The sequence below is a fragment of the Mus musculus genome, chromosome 6, assembly GCF_000001635.26.
Source record: "Mus musculus strain C57BL/6J chromosome 6, GRCm38.p6 C57BL/6J".
In the NCBI taxonomy this organism is placed as follows: Eukaryota; Metazoa; Chordata; class Mammalia; order Rodentia; family Muridae; genus Mus; species Mus musculus.
The window spans coordinates 70,871,796-70,898,180 of record NC_000072.6 but is presented as its reverse complement, the minus strand read 5'-3'; the positions used below and the strand labels follow the sequence as shown (position 1 = coordinate 70,898,180).

At 44.4% G+C, this 26,385-nt stretch overlaps 1 protein-coding gene across 3 annotated transcripts in view; it reads right to left on the bottom strand.

Moving 5' to 3' along the window:
* Nucleotides 1-26,385, bottom strand: part of Eif2ak3 (eukaryotic translation initiation factor 2 alpha kinase 3) — a 60,758-nt gene that overhangs the window by 7,061 nt on the left and 27,312 nt on the right. The window contains exons 3-14 of one of the 3 annotated variants that reach the window (XM_011241202.3): nt 21,309-21,503; nt 19,213-19,346; nt 16,463-16,697; nt 15,754-15,916; nt 14,446-14,586; nt 13,289-13,411; nt 12,800-13,020; nt 10,269-10,378; nt 8,584-8,706; nt 7,967-8,116; nt 5,040-5,826; nt 1,098-1,265 (exon numbers count right to left, since the gene is read on the bottom strand). In XM_011241202.3, coding sequence (XP_011239504.1) covers nt 1,098-1,265; nt 5,040-5,826; nt 7,967-8,116; nt 8,584-8,706; nt 10,269-10,378; nt 12,800-13,020; nt 13,289-13,411; nt 14,446-14,586; nt 15,754-15,916; nt 16,463-16,697; nt 19,213-19,346; nt 21,309-21,503 — 2,550 coding nt within the window. Of the gene's footprint in view, nt 1-1,097; nt 1,266-5,039; nt 5,827-7,966; nt 8,117-8,583; nt 8,707-10,268; nt 10,382-12,799; nt 13,021-13,288; nt 13,412-14,445; nt 14,587-15,753; nt 15,917-16,462; nt 16,698-19,212; nt 19,347-21,308; nt 21,504-26,385 lie in introns of all 3 variants that reach the window. The other 2 variants (XM_006505501.2, NM_010121.3) reach the window with 2 other exon arrangements.

The window sequence follows — 26,385 nt, the reverse complement described above, 5'->3', positions numbered from 1 at the left end:
CTGTCTCAAAAAAAAAAGAAAAGAAAAGGAAAAAAAAAAGTTGAGACTGCAGATCCCTGGTTTGAGATGGGGTTGGGAAATGGGAATTCTAGTTGTATTTTAATCACTATGCACTGCATAATGTAGTTAGAAGTAGTTTTCAAGGAAAATAATGGTTTGAATCTATTTTTTTCCCCCTGAGACAGGGCTTCTCTGTGTAGCCTGGCGGTCCTGGAACTCACACTGTAGACCAGGCTGGCCTCAAACTCAGAAATCCGCCTGCCTCTGCCTACTTAGAACATTTTTATTTTTCCTTCACTAAGTCTTAACTCCATCACTGAGAAAGCCAACCCAATTACTTAGGCCACCTGATTTCTCTCTTTCTCTGTGACTCCTAAATCTCTGCAGCAACCTTTTAATTTTTTTTCTCTTCCTCTTAAGTAGATTTGCTAGAGAAACTTAATTGCTTTTATTTTAAACTATTAAAATCAATCTGGAGATGCTGTTTTATTGTAGGTTTGCTTGCTACCCTGTGGCTCCTCTCCTCCCCCTGAGCAAAACCCACAACCATTCTTACGCAGAGAAGCAGAGAAGTCTCACATAACAAACAAAGGTATGAAACAGAAGCAGGGGGTGGAGGGTTCAAGGGCCAAGCTACAAGAGACCCTGCCTCAGAACCAGAACAAACAGAAACACACTTAAGTCCAAATAGAAATTTGAAAACTTCTATAAATTTCAGTATTTTTCATTTCTTTATTAACACACTGTCGATGTGTTACGTGATCTGTGTGTTTCCTTACCCACATCCCATCTTTTTTTCTCTTTGGGTTTTTGAGACAGGCCTCATTTTGTAACCTAGGCTGGATCTGAACTCATGGCAATCCTCCTGCTCCAGCCTCCCGACTCCTTGCATTACTGCCATGAGCCACAATGTGTGGCTCTCAAAGTCTCTTTTTAGGTCTGGTTCAGAGGTGACAGCATGTTTCATGGTTGTATTTTCTCACTGGGGCAGAATTGCTTTCATAATTTTCAGGCTATGTATGGCTGGGCACTGTACCAAGACCATGGGAAAAGCCTCATTAGGCACTGCCTAACTATCTAAAGTCGGAAAGACTCACCTGCTCTGGGCTCATGTATAGCTTGGTCCCTACTTGTCCCGTGTGCGTAGCATAGGCTGGCATTGGAGTCAGTACAGTCTGCTCTTCTTCATCTTGGTCCATAGCAGTCACCAGTCCAAAGTCCCCAACCTTGACCACATCATCCATTGTGAAGAATATGTTGGAAGGCTGGGAAAATAATAATAATAATAAAAAGCACAGTGAGTATATACAGAGAAGGGAGAAAAAGCCAAAAGAATTATATGATTTTTAGAAAAGAAATAAAGAGGATATGACTCTCTAAAAGGTGCTGCTGTCCTGTGAAGAGAGAGAGAGAGAGAGAGACAGAGAGAGAGAGAGAGAGAAGTGCATATTCGAGACCACCTGACCATCTAAAGAATGTAACACGCCCATCACCTGGTCTGTGTCCGAGGGTGGGGGCAACTTATCAGGGGAATCAGAACTCATGACTGGTGTTCTACCTTGCTTCTAAATCCCTCAGCTCCCAATACTAAGAGTTACACCTAGCCTCTGGCCCGAGTTCTAAATTCCCACTTGAACTCACATATTACATGTAGCTAACCAAATGTCACATGCACTCCTCCGACTTCAGGTCCCATATAGGAAATCTGTCACTTTCCCTCATCACTGAAAGAAAAGCCATTTAGCTCACAAGATCAAACCTCATCCTGCTTCCAACACTGCCAGAATAAATAACACTTTGATTCCTAAGATCCTGGGAGTGCTAGGGTGCCTGTGGGCTGGAGAGTTCTCTGGAGACCATGGGACTGCACCAACACTTTCATTCCTAAGATGCCATAATACAATTCTGACTTTGAAGCAATAAGGCAACTAAAATCTGTGGTAATAATCTAGAACTTTCTCAGCGATGGCCCCATATCAGAGACAATAAATGACAGTACCTTTCTTTCTCTTCTCCTTCCCACTGTCAGGCCACAGATCCAACCCAAGGTCTTATGCCTACATGTAAGAGTTACACAAAGCGGTATTTGCGTTGGAACTCTGTCTCTGTTCTCTTGAGTCTCAAGTAGTCCAGGCGGATCTCAACCTCACTATGTAGCTGAAGATGACTTTAAATCACACATGGCTTCCTGCCTGCAAGACAAGCATTCTACCAACCAAGCTGCGACCCTAGTGTCCCCTCCCATTTTCCAATGGCAATTATAGAACTCTTAAAGACAGTATTTGTCTCTTTAGCATCTATTTCCAGTGCTTCTTCTAGAAGCATCCAGACTTTGTGAATTCCCTTGGGTCTCAGTATGGAGCAATCCCACCCTTGCCGGATCCGCTTCCTTTCAAGGAGTCCAGTGGAGGGATGGTCTAGGGACCTTGGTTTACTGAAAACAAGCCTTAGGATTTCTGGCCACCTCAGGGGAAAGAAAAAAAAAGTTTTTTACCATGTACTACCAAAAGCCTTACAGAAAGCTTAAAAGACAAACATGTCCGGGAACCATTAGCTGCCACCTTGAGTCTGTGACAGGAGAACCTGGTTGTAAGTGCAAAGAATAAACAGGAAGAAGAGAACGCATGCTCACCAAATTGTCTGATTCTAGCTGACGCTGTACTGAATGCCTGATTGTTTTGTCGCATGGTGGACAGAGCTTCTGCGGACTTTGTCAGTACTAATGCTGGTGGTTGCAAGCAAAAGAAAATCCAAACTAAAATGAGCCAAAGGTCCAAAACATGCCCGGCACTGCTTTGAGGCTGGGATCGGGGAACAAGGTGGGCGCGCATGGTTTGGACCACCACAGAAATCAGAGGATAAATGACCTAGGTGTGCTGAGAATCGGGTTCTCTGAGAAAAGCCCAAAGGAAAACAGAATTCCTGGAGAGGCGGCATGAGTGGTGCTGATGACAGACATGTGACCAAGCTTTATAAGGAGGAAAGCTGACAAGGTTTAACATGGCATCCTGGGTCAGAACATGGCAAGATACAGGCTTTTCAGCGAGGGGAAAGATTCGTGGTGGTGTTAATATTTTGAAATGGCTGCCTTTTCAAAGGAATAAACCTCTTTATATTTTTAGAAAAACTAAAGGGAAAATTAACTTTCTTTTGGGAATTCTTCTGGTGCACATACAAATAGGAAAAGTTCTTTATACAACAGAGTAATGTTGAGCAAACCTTTGCCAACATCTTGCTCACATTATAAAACCAGCATATTATGACTGTTAATGAAGTCATTGGCCTTGAGTTTCATGACGCTGCTTCTGCAGGACAGGGAGTAGGCTATGGGGAACTTGTACATGCGTGAGGAAGTTGACCGCATTCACACCTCAACAGCTCGGATCACCAATCTGAACCTGAAGGTCTCTGCTGTAAGTCACCTTCTCCAGTCCAACCAAAGGAAACACCTCTCAACTTCCACTGTGTGTGGATCCGTCCACGGCACCCAGCTTGGACCCACATCAAACTTACTGAAGCACAACGACTGCTTAGGACAAGTGGTGGGTGTGTAGGAGCACAGGGGTTCTCCCTGATTCTTAGTCCCATTTTCTCCCCAAATTCTTAAAACACATTAAAAAATTTAAAAACATTTTGTTGATGATTTTAGAAGAAAGCAACTTTTTGTTTGTTTTGAAGATAGATAATGGTCTCATGTAGCTAGGCTAGCTGGAAACTTGCTATGTGGCCAGAGACCGACTGTGGGGCTCAATCTCGGGGCCTCACTGCATGCTAGGCAAGCACTCTACCACTGGAGAGACACTCTCAGCCCAGAAAACAACTCCTGTTATAGCTACTTAAGTATTGGAAGCAAGTTTGTTATTATATCAAAATAAAATTTAAAATATTTAACGCAAGGTCAAATATGCCAAGTGTTTAGGTCACTTCCCTCAGGAAATATTTATGGGTTCCATACATACCTACTGAGGGCTACCAGGTGTATGTGGGTCATGACAAGAAACAGTCAAATAAAAGTTTAATAGAACCAACAAACTAGCTACAGTTCTGCACATTTTAGAAGTCTATACTATGGAAACATTGTGTATGTATTTATGTATTACTGGGACAGGATGGCCTTGAACTCATAGCAATCCTCCTGTCTCAGCCTCTTTAGTGCTTTGATTGCAGAGTGTAGTAGCCTGAGTTAGAACTGTATGCAATTTAGCACACTGTATTGCTGCTCTGTTCAGTACTGTACACTCTGAGATCAGGGTTTAATTTGCACAGCTTTGGCCACTTAATTAAGCATTTGCCACTTTTCTCTAATTGGCTTCTCAAGGCCCACACAGTCAGCAATGGGGAAAAAACACGGGCTCTGCTGCTCCAAATCCGAGCTGGCTAGCGAGAAGGCTCGTCTCCCCTTCCACTCAGATCCCTCTCACTCTGCGATGCAGAGACCCTGGTCAAGGTTATTCAAAGACAAAAAAATAGTCAGAGGTCCAAGATGGCTTATCCAAGATGGCCTAGTGGATAAAGGTGCTTGCTGCCAAGCCTGACAACCTGAGTTCTATCCCTGGGACCCACATGGTGAAAGGGAAATGGCACTTAAAAGTTATCCTTTGACCTACACACACACACACACACACACACACACGCACACGCACACGCACACGCACTCGCGCACATTTTTGAGACAGGGTTTCTCTGTGCAACTCTGGCTGGCCTCAAACTCAAGAGATCCACTTGCCCCTACCTCCAGAGTGCTGGGATTAAAGGCACGGGCCATGACTGCCCAGCGATGTAAATTTATTTTTAAAGCATAGGAATTATGTGGTATATCTGCTCATGCTGGAATTTAGATATGAGATCTTCCCCCCCATCGGGACTGCTGGAAACAGTGTTTACAGTAAAACAAAAATAAACAGGCCGTAAAGGAAGATGCACAGTCTGCCTGAGCCTTTCACATATGAGACTTCTTCCTTCCCTGCTTCCTTCCCCGACCTCTGCTCTGAACCCCAGGGCACACCCAAAGCCCGGCGTGGCCGCCTCTGGCTACAGACCTTGAGGTCCCTGTGCATGAGTCCCTTGCTGTGCAGGAACTCCACTGCCTCTGCGATCTGCAGGAAGATGTGCAGGCACACGCCGTGCTCCCGGTCCTCCAAGCTGCAGCGCCGGTTCATCCAGTCTTTGAGGTTCTCCTTCCTGCACAGCTGCATCTGAATGTACAGATACACCTTGGGGGAGCTGGGCTGGAGCTGGCCCACAGTGTTCTTGGTGAAATCCAAGCTTAGAGTGGTTGGCCTGGTAGGGGAGGTAGACAAGGTGGTGGCTTCTGAAGAAGACCTGCTGCTGGAGCACTTGAGATCAGTTAGCTTATTAACATAATGGTTGCCATCATGCAGCCGGTTCCCTCTGGGCTCCTCCTTACTGGACGCGTTGCCGCAGCCAGAGTCCTCAAACACTATGGAGGAGGACGTTCCTTCCCTTGACCGGGTATAGGGAGAAGCTTCGGACGGACAAAGTTCAAAGGAGTGTCCCTCGTCATTGCCGTCCACGGTGCCATCTTCCACGTCCTCGCAGTCCGTCAGGCAACTGTCCTGGAGGTTGTAGGCTGCGTCCGCTGAGTCACTGTTGTCTCCGCAGTCTGTCCCTGAGAACTCCAGGGGAGAGAACTGGCTCTCCGATGAGCTTGTCTGGCCACAGGAAATGCCCACCGAGAAAGACCGACTTCTTTCAGGAGAAGGAGCTATGACTTCGATCTGCTCTTTTGTAGAGAAAGGATCCATCCTTCGGATCTTAACAGATGGGGCATCCATCGGGCTAGGGGAGCTGAGCGGCCAGTCTGTGCTAAAAGGGGGAGAAACGAAAAGAGCTGAGTGAATGTATGTCAGTCATGTGACCTGCACAGTGGTTTAAAATGTTTCAATTATTATAAACACAATTACCGAAAACACGCAGTGGGAATAAAACACATCATGTGCGACAAAGAACATCTTACCCTATCTATTCCTTTTCAAAATTTTTATTTGAAAGCTTAATTTTGTTTCAAATTTGTGTATATAAGTGTATGCCTTCTTGTCTGCATGTGCACCTCATGTGTGCAGCGGCTGTAGAAGCTAGAAGGGGGTATTGGAGTCCCTGGTACTGGAGTTACAGGCAGTTGTGAGCTTCCTGACATGGGTGCCAGGAAATGAGCCCAAGTCCTCTGCAAGAGCAACAAGTCCTCTTAACCACTGAGCCATCTCTCTAGCCCTAGGAGCTTAATTATATACCTGAAATATGTACACAGTCATCTGTGTAGCCTTTCGTACAAAATGTAAATTAGGAAAGCGATGCTAATGACAGGGCTTCTGGACAGCCCCAGTTCTGAAGCAAATTAACGTAGCTCACAGGCCTTGATGCGAGAGGCCACTCCCCTTTGTCCTGGCGTCTGTAATAGGTGTTCCTTAGCAAGACACCTCCAGGACTGAACGCTCTGCAGGCATGTTGCTTCACTATTCTTCATGGTGGTTTCTGGGGGCTTCCCTCCTATAGCACATCACGCACAGGTAACACCGCAGGGGTGCTAGGTTGGTGATATCTGCAGGTTACCTAAGTATATATACTTTTTTTTTAAGATTTATTATTATATGTAAGTACACTGTAGCTGACTTCAGACACACCAGAAGAGGGCGTCAGATCCCATTACAGATGGTTGTGAGCCACCATGTGGTTGCTGGGACCTGAGCTCAGGACCTTCGGAAGAGCAGTCAGTGCTCTTAACCACTAATCCATTTCTCCAGACCCCAGTATATATACTTTTAAAAACTGAAATAGACAGCCAGGCAGTGGTGGTGCACACCTTTTAATCCCACCAGAAACAGAGGCAGGCAGATCTGAGTTTGAGGTCAGCCTAGCCTACAGAGTGAATTCTAGGACAGCCAAGGCTATACAGGAAAAACTCTCAAAAAAACAAACGAACGAGCTTGAAATAGCCTAGAACCATTTACAACACAGTTATAAATTATTAACTGCCAAGAGAAAAACCCATAAAAGAGAAAAAAGAACGGATACAGTATTACAGAAACACATCACCCTGAGAAAAGCCAGTGTGGATCCCCTGAGTATTATTCATATGAAGAAAAGGCATGCAGAGAAAGCACACAGAGAAAGCATGCAGAGAAAGCAGGCAGAGAAAGCACACAGAGAAAGCATGTAGAGAAAGCAGGCAGAGAAAGCATGGAGAGAAAGCACGCAGAGAAAGCACACAGAGAAAGCAGGCAGAGAAAGCACGCAGAGAAAGCATGGAGAGAAAGCATGCAGAGAAAGCACACAGAGAAAGCACACAGAGAAAGCACGCAGAGAAAGCACGCAGAGAAAGCATGCAGAGAAAGCAGGCAGAGAAAGCATGGAGAGAAAGCAGGCAGAGAAAGCACACAGAGAAAGCATGCAGAGAAAGCACACAGAGAAAGCACACAGAGAAAGCATGGAGAGAAAGCAGGCAGAGAAAGCACACAGAGAAAGCATGCAGAGAAAGCACACAGAGAAAGCAGGCAGAGAAAGCACACAGAGAAAGCATGGAGAGAAAGCAGGCAGAGAAAGCAGGCAGAGAAAGCACACAGAGAAAGCATGCAGAGAAAGCACACAGAGAAAGCAGGCAGAGAAAGCACACAGAGAAAGCACGCAGAGAAAGCAGGCAGAGAAAGCACGCAGAGAAAGCAGGCAGAGAAAGCATGCAGAGAAAGCATGCAGAGAAAGCAGGCAGAGAAAGCACACAGAGAAAGCACGCAGAGAAAGCAGGCAGAGAAAGCACGCAGAGAAAGCAGGCAGAGAAAGCATGCTTTACACCAAATCTGAAGTTCTTCTCCAGGGGTCCGAGAATAACAAGAAGATACAGGTGCCGGCCGCACTTTCCTCCTCAGGTCAGGCCCTGACCCGGCACCACGTTCACAGCACAGTGCTAGCCTAGGAGGACACACTCATCTGTAAGTCTGCCTAACAGAGTTACCTTTCGTCTTTGAGCCAGATCTCATCCATCTCTTCTTGCCACTTCTCTGGTGGGGTTTCCAGCCAGGCGTTGAAATACCTCACAATGCCTGGGTGTTCCAGCTTAGCCAAGGCTTTAACTTCCCGCATTACCTTCTCCCGTGCCAACTCCCTGAAGTATAAAGTATAGAAAATAAGATTAAGTATTTGGTGCTCACTGGTGAAAAAAAAAAAGAGTACATTAGAAGTCTCTTTGAAAATAAAATTAAGAACACATGAGTTAGCCTCAGGTATATGGTAGTACTGAAATCTTTTCAAAAAGTGTATTTTAGATTTTTTTCTCCCCTCAGTTCTGGAACACTCACACACACACACACACACACACACACACAGAGGTGTGTGTAGGATGCCCAGCTTTTTATTTGGGTGGTGGCATCTGAACTCACACTTGTGCAACAAGTGCATTTAACCTCCAAGCAATCTATCTTGCCAGTCTCAAAGACCACACTTTAACGCAGTCTCCAGGTCGCTTCGAACCAAAGAGTTGGAAGTAGAAAGCACACTGTGACTACGGAGCACAAGGTGGGCACTGTGCGTAATGAGATGCCTTCCAAGTCTACTGAAAGCATTGCCCGTTACCTGTTGGGGAGCCGGATCCTCTTGATAGCGTAATTGCAGTCATCTACTTTGTTTTTAGCTTCAAAGACAACGCCAAAGCCACCACGACCCATGCACTGAATTGGCTCAAAATCTGTTAGATATCTTAAAAAATACATACGAAATTTTAAAGTCTGAAATGCTACAATAACATTTCGATATTGAACAAAAGCAGTCCAGTACTACATCACCACACACAAAAGCATATACTCTACAACTGTCAGAACGTATCGCATAGATAGCACAGCGAGAACTTGACTAGCAGTATTCTAAGGTCACCTGTGTGCATAAACAAGCAAACACATTAAGTTATAAACTTCATGCTGATGAATGGATGAATGAATGGCTTTGTTAGCTGGCAATCTCTTGTTCTTACAGTAACTGCACTAATGACCTGTTCTATCCCAAACTTTGTCAGCTACCACAGTACCATCTTCTCCCCTCTCTAAGTTCTGCTTTCTTTGGCTTTTCTGTTAAAAATGTTCCTTAGCTGTATTTCATTGCTTTTAAAATTTCCCTAAACAAAGACAATCAATCTTATTCCACTTAAGTCCACTCACAGCTGGAACTCTCAGCAGGAACCAAAGCTGACACAGGTAGGGTTGCCTGAGAGTCAGTGCGCCCACCGGGGAAGGTGCTCAGCCAAGCTTAGTCACCTGCAGCCTGTCACCCGTGGTGCCTCATGGCAGTCCTGCTCTTGGCCCCCAACAGCTTGGATTACTGTCACGAGCCACCATGCTTTGTTCTCCTGTCAGGTTCAGAGGGGAAGGCATGTCTCATGACTGCCCAGTTCAGGGTGCAGTTTGCGTTCCCCATGGCAGAGCTGATTTCCTAATTTTCTGACTAGGTATACTGAGTACTGTAATGAGAGCATGGGGGAAGGCAGGGGTTTGACCTACGCTGTGCATCCTATCCTCTCTTGAGTTCAGGGCTCTTGTTCTGCCCTGCGCTCTCCTGGGACAGATGCTTTGCCTTTAATGAAATCCAACCTTCCTTCATTCTGCTGATCACACACGTCTTAATGTTCCCACAGCACTGTCCACACAACGGATGGAATGCCTGTTTGTTTGTTTGTTTGTTTGTTTGCAGTTACAATGAAGCGCATATGTCTCAGCACCACTGCACCACAGGGACCATAAATGTGGGCAAAATATTTTTGTTCCTCTTTACAGTTCTAGAATTTGGACACTACTTGGCAAATCAAAGGTCTGTTGAGTACCTGTGAGAATGAATGCATGCGTGCTGGAGACTCGGCTGCTCTGCCGGGTCGCTCTTATGAAGTTAAGCTCTGACTGTACACTCACGCTAATTTAGTAGTTGCCTCAGCTGGGCAGAGAACAGTTAAGGTGGAGACATAATTGATGCCAACCCTCCCTGGGCCAATTACATTCACAGAGAGGGAAGAGCGATCATCTGAATTCCTAAAAATAGCTAGTCAAGGACCTTAGAACGAATCCACCTCCCCAAATGCAAAAGCCCTCAATAGTTCAAGGGCCAACTGCACTCTGTCCAATCTTCTAAGAGGAGCGACAGCTCACACGGGATTAGACATTTTGCTAATATCTCAGTTGGTGGATGACGAATCGGATGTGAGTTCACAGCGGAATTCACTGACTTCACAGCCTGAAGCTGTCTGTGCATCGACGGTCGCTCGCCAAGACTCTTACCGGGATACGTATCCTGAGTACTTCATGTCATTCCAGCTGTTGTCACTGACATCGGCACTCACGGAGTCGTATTTACTTTCAGTCTGGCACTGAGTTTCAGACTCCTTCCGCTGCTGAGAAGGCAGAAAGCAGTTACTGTTAGGACGGAGGCGAACAGAAGTCAGCTCATCATCTCATCTCAAGAGATAACACTGAACAGCAAATGGCACTGAAAGAAAAGCACAAGCACAAAGCAGCGACCCCCTCTTCTAGACTTCAACAGGTTTGCGTCCCATTGCCTTCCTCAAATGGATTTTGTTTTCTTTCTCTTTTTAAAAAGATTTTTTTTACTTTACGTGCATGTTTGCCTTCTTGTACATGTATGCACCATATGTATATGTGTGTGAAGGTGCCCACCCAGGCCAGAGAGCGTGTCTGATTCCTTAGAAACACAGTGACAGATGGCTATGAGATGCCCTGTGGTACTGGGAACTGAACTGTGGCACTTCTTCTATATTCTTAACCTCTAAGCCATCCATCCTCCAGGCCCTGAAGACGCTTTTATAAGTGTTCTGCCAACATGCAATGAAACCTGGCAATGCCTCTTTACAAACAGCTAAAAGGTTTTCTAGAGCAGCTGTTCTCACTGGTGGACTGCAACCTCTTTGTGGAGTCCAAAAACCTTTCACAGGAGTCACATACCAGATGGCCCTCATATCAGATATTTACCTTATGATTCATAAGAGTAGTAAAATCATAGGTATGAAGTAGCAATGAAAATAATTTTATGGTTGGGGGGGTCGCAACTATATGAGGAACTGTATTGAAGGGTCACAGCAGTAGGAAGGTTGAGACTAAAAATTAGCACAGTGAAGGGCGGAGGTAATCATGGCTCGTCCACTCATTAACTGATTCTTGTCCTGCCAGGTTCTCTGTAAGGGACTGGAGAGCTGGACAAGTAGCTAGCTGGTTCCAGAATGTCGTCACAGGCAGAGAGAAATGAGACCTTTCCTACTAACTGCACTAGCAAGGGAAGAGGCTGTGTTTGACAGGGGCCGAGGACCTAACTCCAGGATCTAAGGCGTGGGGCAGATGAGAACAGAGCAGTCAGGGCATGGACCACTCGGAACCCTGGCATAGCTGACGAAAGCTAAACTTAATTCTAACAAGAATGTCAAGTCAGTTATTCGGGTCTACAGGTGGAGTGGGGATGAGAATGGCTGGCGGACAGGAGTGGACATGAACCCAGTTATAGGATGTTCCTCCAATCAGATGACAGGTGTGTGTATAAAGAAGGAAATGAGAACTGCAGATAATTAGAAAGAAGACCTTGGCGGATGGTGACTGGTGAGGGAGAGAAGGGCTTTGGCTGTGGTAAGAGAGCAGGGCACTTCAGTCTGAGACAGAAATGCCTGTGGGACCGGCTGGGGATGGATGGGATGAATGGGCGCAGTCTGAGATACGGCTCATTTGAGCCATTTGTATAGTTCTAACTAGAAAGCTGCTCCAGAGAAAGGATTTAGATCTGGGATCAAACCTTGAATCCCAGCACCCATGACGCTGAGGCAGGCAGTCTGCCATCAGTTCTGGTCAACCTGGGTTACAGGGTAAGACCCTGGTCTTACAAAAAGGAGGAAGGTGGAATTTGGAAATCTCTCTGTAAGACTCTTGGTGCTGAAGAGAACAGAGCATGTGAGGGGTCTCAGTGGAGGCCAGAGCTGAGGAAGGTGAAGTCCTGAAGGATCCATTCAACCTCCAAGGAGACTGGGAGGGCCTGGGTCAAGGAAGGCAGATAGGAAAGTCAAGGAGAAGCAACTGGCACTGTCGACCCAGAGCCGGGGACAGGAAGATGTCTACTCCATTTAACCAAAGGTCACCTAAAGCTCCTGTCAAGGTCACTCTTGTGAGCTGTGAGGAGTGAAAGCCAGAGTGCAATGGACCAAGGCCTACGTGAAGACAAGAAGGTAGAAATGGCATGCAGCCATGCTTTGAATCATGGCCGTTCAAGCATCTACAGCACACGTCCACAACAGTGTGCTCACAAATGTATTAAAAAGATATTTTATTTTTTACTTATGTGTATGACCCTATGCCAAAAACATGTGGACACCTATGGAGGCCAGAAGAGGGTGTCAGATTTCCAGTAGCTGGAGTTACAGGCAGGTAAGGGTTGTCTGATGTGGGTGCTGCAAAATGAACTCAGGTCCTCTAACCACTGAACCATCTCTCCAGCCGACCCGTAACATTGCAATAAAGTTGAAAACAATTGTGGCTAGTGTTTTTTTTTTTTTTTTTTTTAAGTGTGCCTCATCTATTTCAGATACACAGATACTAAATACTATGTTGTAGTCACACACTGTATGAGACTGCAACCTGGCAGCAGTAGGCTATGTCATACTGGCTGTTCAGGTACAGTGACTCTGTGGCTAAGTGACGGAGACAGTACAAGCGCAGATGATTCTCTGGTAAGTCTGAGTGCCGGAACTCTCCCTCCCAGAGGTTTCCTACACAGCAACCACTTGGAAGCACATTAGGTTGACAGAGCATCTTACCCTGTGGGGCTGAGGATGGAAAAGCCTGCGCACGATGAAGGTCGTGGCTACGATGCAAAGCAGGATCGTCCCGAATATCTCCTTCCACCAGTGCAGCAGGAGGATAGGGTCCTTCTTGCGGATGTTCTTGCTGTAGTGGGGGCTGTCCAGGAACCTGACTGTGATCTGCGTGCTCCGCTTATTCCTTTCTCTCTTGTAGTATGGCAGATAGTAACCGTTATCTGAGAAAACAAGCGTCACGAGGGGTTCTCTGTTAACACAACTGCAACAGTTCTGTTCCCCGCACTCCAAGACAGGGTTTCTCTGTGTAGCTCTGGCTCTCCCAGAACTCACTCTGTAGACCAGGCTGGCCTTAAACTCTGAGATCCACCTGCCTCTGCCTCCCGAGTGCTAGGATTAAAGGTGTGTCTGCCACCACCCAGCCAATTTAACTTCGTCTTAATTCTATTAATTAATTTCAAATAACTGCACGAGACAAATGACACTTACCGTATGGATACTGGAGGATTGAAAGTGCACCATTACTGTATTCTTCGTGGGAATACTTATCATTACTTAGACATTTGTCAAATTCATCAGACCCAACCAAGACAGGAGTCCTAGAAGGAGAATCTAAAGAGAACGTACACTATTAACCACGTGACTTCAATGAAAGGCATAGGCTCATTCATTCACTTAGCTGACATTTGCCCACAGCTCAGCTCAAGAACACAGGTCAAAGAGCCTTGCTACTGAGACATCCTTGCTACTGAGACGCAATCAGGTCCTACACTAGGAAGATGACCCACATCTGTGTGAAGCAGACAATTTGAGCTTAGGAGTAGGGAGATGAACATGGGTAACATAGTCAGACCGTATCTCAAAACAACAGATGCAGAAAGGGTCATTCATCCAAAGAATCGCTTAAGGGTCAGCACGTTGGGTCACTGGGTAAAGGCATCTAACATCGAAGCTTCAAACTTGAGTTTGATCACTCTAACCCACATAAATAAAATTAAACTCAAACAAAATTTTAAAAGAAGCCCTTCAAGTATAACATTTACAATAAAAACACGCAAAAGGTATAGAAAGAAAACTAAAGGATTTGGTCCAGTACTTCAATTTGTTTATTTGTCTCAAAAATATGTGATTACCAGGTAACTTGTTTACCTACATACACTTATTTTTCTGTTTTGTTTTGTTTTGTGTTTTGAGAGACAGGGTTTCTCTGTATAGCCCTGGCTGTCCTGGAACATGCTCTGTAGACCAGGCTGGCCTCGAACTCAGAGATCTGCCTGCCTCTGCACCACCATGGCCTGGCTTATTCTGTTTTAAATGCTTTGCTTGCTAGTTGGTCTTGGAGATGTGGTCTTACTGTGCCCTGGTTGGCTGGAACTCATTGTGCAGACTAGGCTGACCATGAACTAACAGAGATCCCACTGTTTCAGCCTCCCAGGTGCTTGGAATAAAGGTGCTGGGTTTGTTTGTTTGTTTGTTTTTTGTTTCGAGATAGGGTCTCCTGTCACCCAGACTGACTTCAAACTCACTATGTCGATGAACCTCCTGCTTCCACATTCAAGTGCTAGGAAGTTGCAGGCCCACGCTACCACACCTGACTTACCTAGTAGGCACTTCAGTAGTATTTGTAAAGTCTCTAAGTGACTTACGGATTAAGGGCTTCCATTTGATCGTCGGCAGAGGAATAATTGCATTTTCGCCATTTACAGACTCCAAGGCCTTTGGGCTTGTAGGGAACTTTTCTGAGACCCTGACGGACGACTGCAGGTACAGCTGGCCTCTGTACATCCCTGGGTCAACCACATGGTCAAAAACATGTCAGTCACATGATGGAGTTCTTAAAAGTTTGCTCTGATTTAATGCACTTAGACAAATGTTATTCCTTTGCTACATAGCTCTTTCCAGGGAAGATGCTCAAAGCATTTACATTTGACTCAACAAAACCGAAAAACATATATATATATAAAGCCTCTACAATGTTCCCCGAACTGAATAATAGCACCTTTTCAGTAACACAAAACCATTTCCACCAAAACATCAAAAAATAAGACTTTCTGTGCTTCCAACAGCCTGTAAAGGAAGTTTATCTAAACAACTCTAATGCCAGGGCCGTGATAACAGTGTGGCCAATGCTACAAGTCATGCTCATGTTTTACTTTATTTTACGAAAAGGAGGGCGCTCTTTATTTCCATGACTTGATTATTTAGTGATATATTTGACTTGTTCATGTTGTCAAAGACATTCGTTCCTTCAGATCATGGCATTTCATGGAGACTGGGTTGAAGTATGGGTGGCATGTAGTTTATATAATTTTGTCTCAATAACCCAAGCTAACCTAAACAGATACAAACATTTCAAAATGTATTTATGTGATATGCTCAGTAGTACAGAATCACAGGAGAGCTTTGTTTTTTTTCAGTTTAGCTGTAAAGATGCCATGAAATAAACAAACTGTGGCTTGCAGGAAGAAAGCAAACAGCACAGATGTGACGAGGTTTTCAGTCTCTAGAGTAGTGCTTCTCAACCTGAGGGTCTCAACCCTGGGGGTCCAACAATCCTTCCATAGGGGTTGCCACAACGATCAGAAAACACAGATATTTACATTACAATTTATATCAGTAGCAAAATTACCATTATGAAGTAGCAACAACAACAAATTTATAGTTCGGGATCGCCACATGAGGAACCGGGGGTCACAGCATTAGGAAGGCTGAGAACCACGGCTCCACAGAATGAGGGCATTTCTGAGCCTTTCTAACTTGTGTCTCAGATGAAAAGAACACAGTAAACTAATCAGGTTGCAGAACTGGACAAGCGGAAAAACCGCAGGAATACAAATCAAGGCACAGACGTTAAGGGAAAGTAAGGCAAAGAAAGTACTCGGAAACTAAGTAGAAAGGGCCGCCAGTGAAGCACGCTGGGCGTCAGTGGGCCTTTCCTGGCTAACGCTACCCACCTAAGTACACGCTGTTCTCTGTGGCTCCCCGAGCAGCCTCTACAATGTCTTCTTCGTCTCCCAAGGCTTCTTCGCTGGCTGTGTAACTTGTATCATCAAACAGGCTGATGGGGATGACCTTGCCATCCCTCACCAGCCAGGCGGACGCGATGGGAGTACAAAACTAGACAGAGGAGAGAAGCAGTCAGCAACGAAAGCGGAATTTACAGATTTCCGCTTGTAAATGCCTTCTCTCTCCCTCCCTCCTTCCCCTTCCCTCCCTCTCCCTCCTTTCTGTGAGTGTCTGTGTTCTCTGCAAGAGCTGCAGCTCCTCTTAGCCACTGAGCCATTTATCTCTCTAGCTTCTCCATCTTAATTTTTGATTCAGGTTCTCTTACAGGAATTACAGGATTACAGGAATCCACTGGTCAGACGGGGCCGACCAGCATGGACCTGCCTTTCTATGCCTTCCCTGGGCTGGGAACAGACCTGGAACCTCAGGCCTCGCTTTTCATGTTGTGATGGGGATCTGAACGCAGGTCCTCAGGCTTGCACAGCAAATACTCACTGACTAAACCATCTTGCCAGCTCCACAAAATGTCTCTTAAAGTCACAGTTTTAAAGCAGAGAAAAATACCTGAGATTCCAAAATGGCATTACCTCCCTCTAGTAATGTGTATGGTCAAACAAAACCTGGGGACAGAGCTACTGAGTCTGTGGTCTCGGATACCTGGTACTCCCATTCCAGGCGGCCTCCCTTCCTACTAAACGCCATGACCTTCCAATCAGCAACGGAAACTTTTATCACTGTGTCCAGCATGGTGGCTTCTTGTTCTTCCACATCTGAAATAATTTTAGAGTCTTCTTTGTTTCCACCCGGTTTAAAGGTGCTTTCAATGAATCCGGCTCTAGTTTCCATGTCTGGAATATACCGAAGTTCAAAGTGGCCAACACTGAAATTCCACCTTAAATTTATAAAGGTGTGTTTTAGAATCTTACGTTTAAATGAAGGGACCAAATAATACAGCACGCAAATAATACAGTACTGCTTTTAGACTGAAGAAGAAAATAGAACACTTTTGTGAGAAGACATCATCATAGCTTTTTTTGTTTGTTTGTTTTTTGTTTTTTTTGAGACAGGGTTTCTCTGTGTAGTCCTGGCTGTCCTGGAACTCACTTTGTAGACCAGGCTGGCCTTGAACTCAGAAATCCACCTGCCTCTGCCTCCCAAGTGCTGGGATTAAAGGAGTGCACCACCACGCCCAGCTCATCTTAACTTTTTGAAATGGAATGCAATGCTGATTTACACCACAAGAGGGCCTCAGAGAGCCGTGGCTGATCCTTTGCAAGCAGCTATTCTGAGGCCGTAGACAGTAAACACCTAAGGCCAGACGTTCTATCAAAAATTAACATGTACTTCATAAAACACAACAAAATCACATTAAAATGAGGTGACTTGCAGCCGGCCTTAATTTCTTAATTACCTGAGCACATGTCATTCAAGTGCAGCAAAGTACACCCCAACAAACCAGTGTAAAAGGCAAGCTGTATACATTACTTTTAGATTCCAATGGAACTTCTTCAATCACCTAAGCAAAACCCATTTTTGTTCTCTATTGACCAAGATATGACAGATGATTCCCTCTGTCCTAGATGTCTGTCTTATCCAGCAATGTTTTCTCTATAGTCAGGGAGCAGGAAATGCACACACATAATTAACTATAATGACAGTCACTAAGATTATAAAATGGTCTAGCTATGAATTTGGAAATGTTGATATATATACATCTATATTTATGTTTAAGGAATATGGAGATTAGATCTCTCTCTCTCTCTCTCTCTCTCAATAGAATTAGAGGCCCACGCTTGCTCTTTGGATTCTGGTAACTCACAAATCTACTAAACTGCACCTGTGCTCCCACAGAGCTCTCAGATTTAACAATCCCAGTAGGATAAACTCTGGCAGGCAAATACAAATCTCTATTCACAGGCCAGCAAAAACAGAAAAAAGGAAATACTTTCTTAATTGGGTTTGAAAGCAAATTTCAGGACAGATGCCTCAATTCTATTTCATCAGATGACAAAAGTTTCTAAGTGGTTCAGTTTCAAAATATCAAGATGGGATCTAAAGTGATTTTTTTTTTAACTACACAGGTGACTCAGAGCTTAGTATATCAAGCTGAGAAAGTCTGGACATGACAGAGGACCAGCGTATCTAACAGCTGAATCATATATTAAGTGGTAAATTACATAAGGGGCTCATTATTTGTTAGGTCAAATGAATGGCTGGTACTTTTAAAGATAGCAGAGTAAGTGACTACTCTGAAGCTGGGAGCTGGGACGGCAGATCAGTGATGGAACATTGCCTAGCGCGTGGGGAGAGCTGGGCTTGATCCTCAGCACTGCAAAAATGAAAAGGTAAATAAAATAAAATAGGGCTAGTGAGACAAACGACCAAGGCATCCACTAGACACTCAAGTGTCCTGCCATTAAGTAACTTCTATCAGTCATGTTACTAGGCCAAATGTCACTGACCAAGGACTAAGCTAAAAATACATTCACTCCATGGGACTCCTGGTTACCACACCTTGCAGCACACGATGTGATGCTGTTTGGCCCATTTTAGGCTTGAAAACCATCTTATAGTAAAGACTAACTAGGTTCATTCCTATTTATGATTAAATCTCTGCTTTGCAAGAATTGGGCTATGCCCTACCTGTAACCTTAATTACTAATGGTTTTGTTCTCCCAGTTCCAGGAATGGCAATCTTGTCTTTGTTTCAAAAGTTGTTATAACCATCTTGCAACCCTACTCTTAGCAAGGACCACCTCCTTGCAATCAGGTCTTTGTTTCAGGTCATTATGACTAACTTGTTATGTTTAAATCCTGTTCCTATAACCCTGCCAATTTTGCCTGTCAAACTCCCCATTTGTGGAAACCCCTACTCCAGAACTATAAAAACCTTGTCTCCCTCGTGCCCGATGTTGATCTCTTGAGCCCTGCCTTTATGGGTAGACAGAATGTGTATATGAATTTTAAAAAAGCTAGCTGTAACTAATGCAGCCATGATGATTTGGGTCTGTGGGCTTTCTCCTCACATCTTTGAGATTAACATAGGCATTCATTTCTCTTAAAAGTACATTGTAGCCGGGCGGTAGTGGCCCACGCCTTTAATCCCAGCACTTGGGAGGCAGAGGCAGGCGGATTTCTGAGTTCGAGGCCAGCCTGGTCTACAAAGTGAGTTCCAGGACAGCCAGGGCTACACAGAGAAACCCTGTCTCGAAAAACCAAAAAAAAAAAGTACATTGTGCTTTGGATTCACAGAATCTGTACAAAGGAAAGTCTTTAAGAAATCCTAGGTTTAATGGAGTCACATCCCCCTTTTTATCCACCTGCCTCTGTTGGGACTAAAGGTGTGCACCGCATGACCAGCTTTTGGAATTTCTAAATAACGCCATTCCTGATGTTCGGATACCCACTTCTCACTGCCGCTTCGAGGCCCGACAGCTCGCACAGTCTTCTGCGTACGCTGCAGAAGCAAGATGTCTTCCTCTTCTTCCATTTCATCACTATCCCATCGGCGACATCCCAAGGCAGAACAGATATACCTCAGCTGAAAAGACAGACATAAAATAAGTCAAAGAAGCAAGAAAGACAGCAGACAGATAGGCATAGACAGGCAGGCAGGCAGACACCCCACCCACCCACACCCTGTCTCTATGTAGCCCTGGCTGGCATGGAACTTACTTTTGTAGTTAAAGCTGGTCTTGAACTCAAAGAGATCCACCTGCCTCTGCCTCCCAGGTGCTAGGATTGAAATGTGTGCCAGTATGTCCAGCACACGATCTCTATAATTTGTTTTTTTTCTTGAGACAGGGTTTCTCTGTGTTGCCCTGGCTGTCTTGAAACTCCCTTTGTAGATCAGGCTGGCCTCAAACTCAAGAGATTTGCCTGTCTCTGTCTCTAGTGCTGGGATTAAAGGCACACACCATGCTGGGCTCACAATTTTTAAAAAAGTAAAATGAAATTAAAGAAATACCTAAGTTATGGGCATCTTTAGATTCCTAAACCGGAAAATGAGTTACTTAGAACCATGAAAGTTCCAACAATGTTTATTTCAGGGAATGGATGATTTTAAGGACTTATATAATTTGAGCCCTATTTTGGGGAATTCCATGGGGAATTCCAAAGAAGAAATGAATAGCCAATTGTATCTCTGCAGACACGGCATTACTAAAGCTCCGATGAGGCGAAAGAACACTCAGCCTCACAATCCCCACCTAGCGTTACGTATCCAGCTTTAAAACTCTGAGCCCTAATGTCTTTTGACTGAAGAAAAACAGAGCCTCCTTAGTTGGATCCAAACTGAAATCCTCAGAAAAGACAGAAACATGCTGGGATCCCAGACTTCTCGTAGCAGAACATCCAGGCAGAGAACCGCGGGACTGGTCAGCCCTGCTGTTTTACAGAGGAGAATACTAACATAAAGGGAGGCTGACAGCTCAATTTCAAACAAAACAAAGCACCAATGGCCATCCTGGATAGCATGGAATCCTTAATCCCCAGGCTGCGGAGAGCCTGGCTCCTGGAAGAGGGCCACTGAACTAGGAACCTTCAGGTTAAGAAGTCCTGCTCCCAGCCTTCCCTTTCTTTTTCTTTTAAATATTTTTTTAAAAGATTTATTTATTTTATGTATGTGAGTACATTGTAGCTGTCTACCCCAGAAGAGAGCATCAGATCCCATTACAGATGGTTGTGAGCCACCATGTGGTTGCTGGGACTTGAACTCAGGACCTCTGGAAGAGCAGTCAATGCTCTTAACCGCTGAGCCATCTCTCCAGCCCCCAGCCTTCCCTTTCATAGTGTAAATCTATACAGAAAACGTCTATACATCCAGGGACTAAGACTCTGGACTGTATCCCGGAGTCTTGCTGGAGAGAATCTAGGCCATCAATGACTTTACCATCAGCCTGATCTGAGGCAAATCTGACTTGGAGTTTCTGAATCCCTTAAAGGTCTCCATTTCCTTACTGTTTAGTGAGCGGCACTCTCTCCTTGGGCAATTTTATAGCCAAACCAGATAGACAAGCACCAATTATTCCTATCATCAGGATTATTACTAATCTTTGAAGGGTTCTTTGCCTGTAAAAATGTGTATAAAATACATCATCCTTATGAAGACTTCAAAATAACACACTACAAAAGCACCTACCCAGCACAGTAGACCATATTTATAAATTCTCTCTCCTCCTGTTGTCCTACTCTGATGTTTCTTCCTGTATTTTTGGTTGTGAGCCTCCGGCAGCTCAGCCATCGCGCTAGCCCTCTGATGATTACTTTCACCGTAAATAAACTCCGTTTCCCATTACTCCCTCACCATTGATTCATTAAAACAAAGTTTGTTCTCAGGGGATAATTACAAAGGAACAACTGCATGCAGGTAGGTGGAGCTCAGTGAGTCTGAGGCCAGCCTGGTCGACACACTCCAGGCTAGCCAGTTACACAGAGAGACCCTGACTAAACATGCTGTTCCTTCCATCCGCCTGCTCCCCACCCCCACTGCACCGTCACTCACCTTTCCACTGTAAGCACTGAGTCCGTATGTAGTCAGAGATTTCCCTCCAACCAGAACAACATCATCTCCAAACTTGTAGGAAGATTCGAGCAGGGACTCCACCGTGAAGGGGACGGCCTCCATGCTCTCTCGGTCCCGGTCCCACTGGAAGAGGTCTCCATCCAGGGAGGGGATGATCATCTTGTTCCCAAACACCTAGAACAGAAGCCGCTTTTTAAAGCCTCATACTTTGAAGAGTGGTAATAAGATCTGGGGTTTTGAACAATATATAAATCAATGTGGCTATCCACCAGACGTAATTGAAAGAGTCACCCATCACCTTATGGGTCCACAGTCCCCTGGCCTGGCCTGGCCGTCCAATATGGTTTTTCTCAAACTCTGCTATAGGTCAAGAAGGTCTCATATTGATGAGTAAGGTGTCAAAAGAGAGCCTGGAGATCCAGTGAAGTAAAAAATACATAAATAAATAGAAATAAAAAATAAATAAAACTATAAATAATAGATAAGGCCACTGTAGCTTTCCTAGCTGTTAACATGCTAAGGATCATGATATTCTCATAAATGGGTAACATGGATTACTTTCGAGGCTTACATCACTCTGCCAGTTACATCATAGACTCAGACCGAAGGAGCGCAGACAGGGTGAGGAATGCGAATCCAACCACTGTCCCTTTTCTTCCTTTACTTTCTCAAGTCTGCGGTGAGTTAGCTGATAACTAAGCCTCCCAAGTGTTTTATGGGAGACTCATCCTTCTTTTTTTTTAAAAAAACGTTTATTTATTTATTTATTTATTTACTTATTTACTGAATGTATGTGAGTACACCATAGCTGTCTTCAGACACAACAGACAAGGGCATTGGATCCAATTACAGATGGTTGTGAGCCACCATGTGGTTGCAGGGAATTGAACTCAGGACCTCTGGAAGAGCAGTCAGTGCTCTTAACCGCTGAGCCATCTCTCCAGCCCTCATCCTTTCTTCTTTAAACAAAAATTTTTTTTTTAATTTGGTTTTTCAAAACAGGGTTTCTCCTTATAGTCCTGGCTGGCTTGGAACTCAATCTTAGACCAGGCTGACCTAGATCTACCTGCCTCTGCCGCCCGAGTGCTAGGACTAAAGATATACACCACTACGGCCAGCTGAACAAAATCTGGACGGGTGGCTCAAGAGAGGGAAGCAGACAAACAAAACCAGCATCCTATTCATAAATAAATGGTATGTATATGTCATATCAGTGAGAGAGATCATCATAAGGGGGAAGAGAATTGAAGATAAAGAGGCAGAGAAGCATGCAGGTTGAGTGGTCAATGGAGAACCCATGGCAGATCCTGCTGAGAAAGCTAATAACAGCCAGGCAAAGCTCTCAACACGAAACAGTACATCATGTTGACATTTGGGGAACAAGCTTGCAAAGGCTTCCGGGTAAAATGAGGCACCACGAGAAAGTGCACAGGCTGAGGAGAGACAGCGGAGGCATGGGCAGCAAGCAGAAGACAAAGACTGGTTAACAGTGAGGGAAGTGAGGACATGTCATGTCAGAGCTGTGTAATAACAGGGAAGTTTCAATGGTGGCTTCTCTGGGCAGCATGGGCAAAAGACAGGAAAGCAGGGCCAAGAATGTCTTAGGAATTTCAGTACAGAACTTCATGGCATTGGCTTCTGCTGGCATTAAAAGTTAAATTTTAACTCCAATTAGCAACACAACTTCTGTCTTGATCTATAAAGCTTAAAACTTTGGGAAGAGAGACTATGAAAGAGTTGAAGACAAAACAAACCACACATGCAAAACAAACTCTTTAAAACAAACATCAGCCTTACTGGTTTAACACAGAACCCCAGATGGATGCCTTGGGTTGCTGGAGCAGCAGGCTTTCTTTAAGTAGCTCTAAGCTGGGAGTCAACGCACACTCTCTGCTTCCTGACCTCTGCCTTAAACTCCGGGTCTGGAAGACAGGTGAAGACCACTGTCCTAACTCCATTCATATTCTAGTTCAGATCCTTATTATGTCTGACCTGAGCTCTTATCAGAACCTCCTCACAGATCTCCACTGCAATTCCCCCAGTTTAAGCTGATGTATCTCTTAGATTAATCCCTCTGGGCCAGTTAAGCTTGTTACGACAAGATTGAAAAATCTTCAATGGCTCTTTATTAGCTTCTAACCAAAGACCCCAAATCCTAAGGACTTGAAATCCTGTGGAGGACATCCAGAGTCCTGTAAGTGTGACCTCCAACAACCTTCCTGTCACATGTCCTTCCCTTTTCCCCGTGTGGCAGCAATCTGGTATGGTTACATAACCACACACCACCATTCCTGGTACCACTCATTTTTCACTGGCAATGTGTTTCTTCTCCCTGGCACACCTTCTGATACAACTTCCCACTAAAATCCTATTGGCCCTCAACCTGGTATCACTTATCTGTTTCAAAATCCAAGCAAATACTGGTAGTATACATTAAGAATTGAACCAAAGGTCTCAGGTTCCCAGATAAGGGGCTGATGCTCTACTTCTCAGCCTCTCTGCTTTTATATCTCTGTTTTCTTAAGATGTATTTATTTTTATGTGTTTTGCCTGTATTTGTTTGTGTACTGTGTATGCAGTTCCCATGGAGGCCAGAGAGGGCGCTGGACCCCTTGGAGCAGGTGTTAGATGGTTGTGAGTTGTCATGCAGGTGGTGGGAAGTGAACCTGGGTCCTTTGTAAGAGCAGCCAGTGCTCTTACCCACTGAGCCATCTCTCCAGCCCACTCTGTATCTAATTTTCCTAGGATAGGGATGGAACCTTGGGCTTCAGGCCCTGGTGAGTGAATTAATATACTGACAGTGAAATAATGCGTCGTATTAGTCGAGTGCTCTACCACTGATCTGTAACATATTCAGCCCTCTCCTTCACTTTCTGTGGCAACCGAAGCTGAGACTCTATTATAGCCTCAAACTGTTAGGATCTCAAAATTATAGGAATATTTACCAGACACAGAAATGCTGATAATTTGTTTGTATCCAGTGATTGTTAATTAACTCTACAGTAAAAATCTAGATTTTAATTTTCTACCAAAAGGAAATGGGAGCCCAGAACCGAGGTGGAGTGGATACAAGATGGGCCATTACCATCTCATTATGACAAAAGACAAGTATGGACACATGGTGCCAGACAAAGGAAGCACTAGTCAAAGAAAAGAGAGAAATTCCTAAGTTCAGACTAATGAAAAAAAAATAAGTACCAATAAAAATTTTTTTAAAGGGAAGACTGAGAAAATTGCATTTTTTAACCATGACAGTAAAAAATTTAGATCAGGCAACAATTATTAATGTTATTTCTAGGCAGAAAATTTGATAACAAATAGGATATTTACATGGCCTTCCTGTTGCAGTTTTGAGACAGATTTCATATTGTAGCCCAGGTTGCCCTAGAACTCACTATGTAGTACCGGGCATGTGCCATCGCGTCTAGCTAGTATCTGCTGTTTTCATAAGTTCTCCAAAGACATCGAATGTATGTCACCTGATATTACTTAGTTTAAAATTTCTACTTATTTGTTTCCTTGTATCTCTGTCCCTCTTAAACCTTATTCATGCATGGGTTACAGGCAGTTGTGAGCTGCTATGTGGGCACTGGGAAATGAACCCAGGTCCTCTGGTAGAGCACTTAAGTGTTCTTACCAACTGAGCCATTTCTCCAGCCCTCCTTCCTTATATTTCTTGATAACAGCACACTCTACTTAACACAATTGACTTTGTATTTGAAGACTATCTGATTTAAAGTTGCCATTACGACAAATGTGTGTTGTGATACAGATACAATATGCAGATGATATACCATTTCAGATACAGATACAATATGCAGATGATATACCATTTCAAGGTACAAATGAAGGAAATCAAGTATTCACTATCGTCTGTTTTCTATCATCTGTTAGGAATCTGACGCTCTACACAACAGAATGACAGAATCGGATTGCAGTAAATCCAAAGGGACACTGTCACCGAAATGAAGGGAGGCTCAGTGGGTCTGCCACCATTAGCGAGCACCTCCTGTGACATGTGTCCTCTTTTACTAGCAACTCTTCCCCTAGAGTAGCAGCTGGTTCCAAGGGAATGCAGGTCCTATCTGCAGAAAGCAGCTGTCAAACTCACATGCACTGAACGACCTATGCACTCCAAAGTAACAGAAAATTTATCGCCAATTAGAAAAAAAATGCTTTAATCAACCAAGAAGGATTGTGATGCCTGACCACCTGAAAATGGCTTTATATCTAGAGGTTAATCCTTCAATGGTGGTAACTTCAGTGAGTGCAAAGCACACGATATAAGAAATGTGATTCAGTATTGATTCATCCTGTCATACGTTTGGATTATGGTTTTAGAAGTTTACTTTTTCAACAGCCGCTCTTCGCTGATTGGCTGCCTATGAGTCATACTTGAGGCTGGCGACCTTTGCACCAATCTCTGCAAAGCCTTTCAGGCTGTGGATATCAAAGCAGATGGTGCTTTTCCTGGAGAGCCTGAGCAGTGATCTATATGCATGCAGTTCAGGTAGCGATGACATCACCCCTCACAATAGCATTACCTCATCCTCTAAGCAAAGGAATGAGTCACTCCGATAGTCAGCTTTGAGTCTCTTGATAGAAAAAAAAAAAATGTAGGTTGCAGTGACGGATGATGCATAACCATATTCCACCCATCTGTCCCCGGGAGCAGCTATTCGTTCTGATCCGCTGCTCTGCGTTTCAAGCTAATTATGGGACCTGGGTTTCTCTTTGGTCATTTAACGAAGTATCAATTCTTGCTATTTTGAATTTATTTCCTCTATTTGTTCTCCCCCCCCCCCCCGTCATAATTTTAAAACGAAGGATCTGCCACACTGGTTAGCAAACTCAATACCAAAGATCTAGAGCGCTTTTCTGTGCAATTACCAAGAACTAACAGCTGGGTAAAGTGATTTGACTTCTGATCCTGAACAGAACTCTAAGTGACACACATGTGCACATGTAGTCAGAACAGTCCGAAAGACTGCAGTGGGAATAAGAACTCTGGTTTCCACGGGGAAAAGGAACGTCGAATGAAGAACAGGAAAAGGAC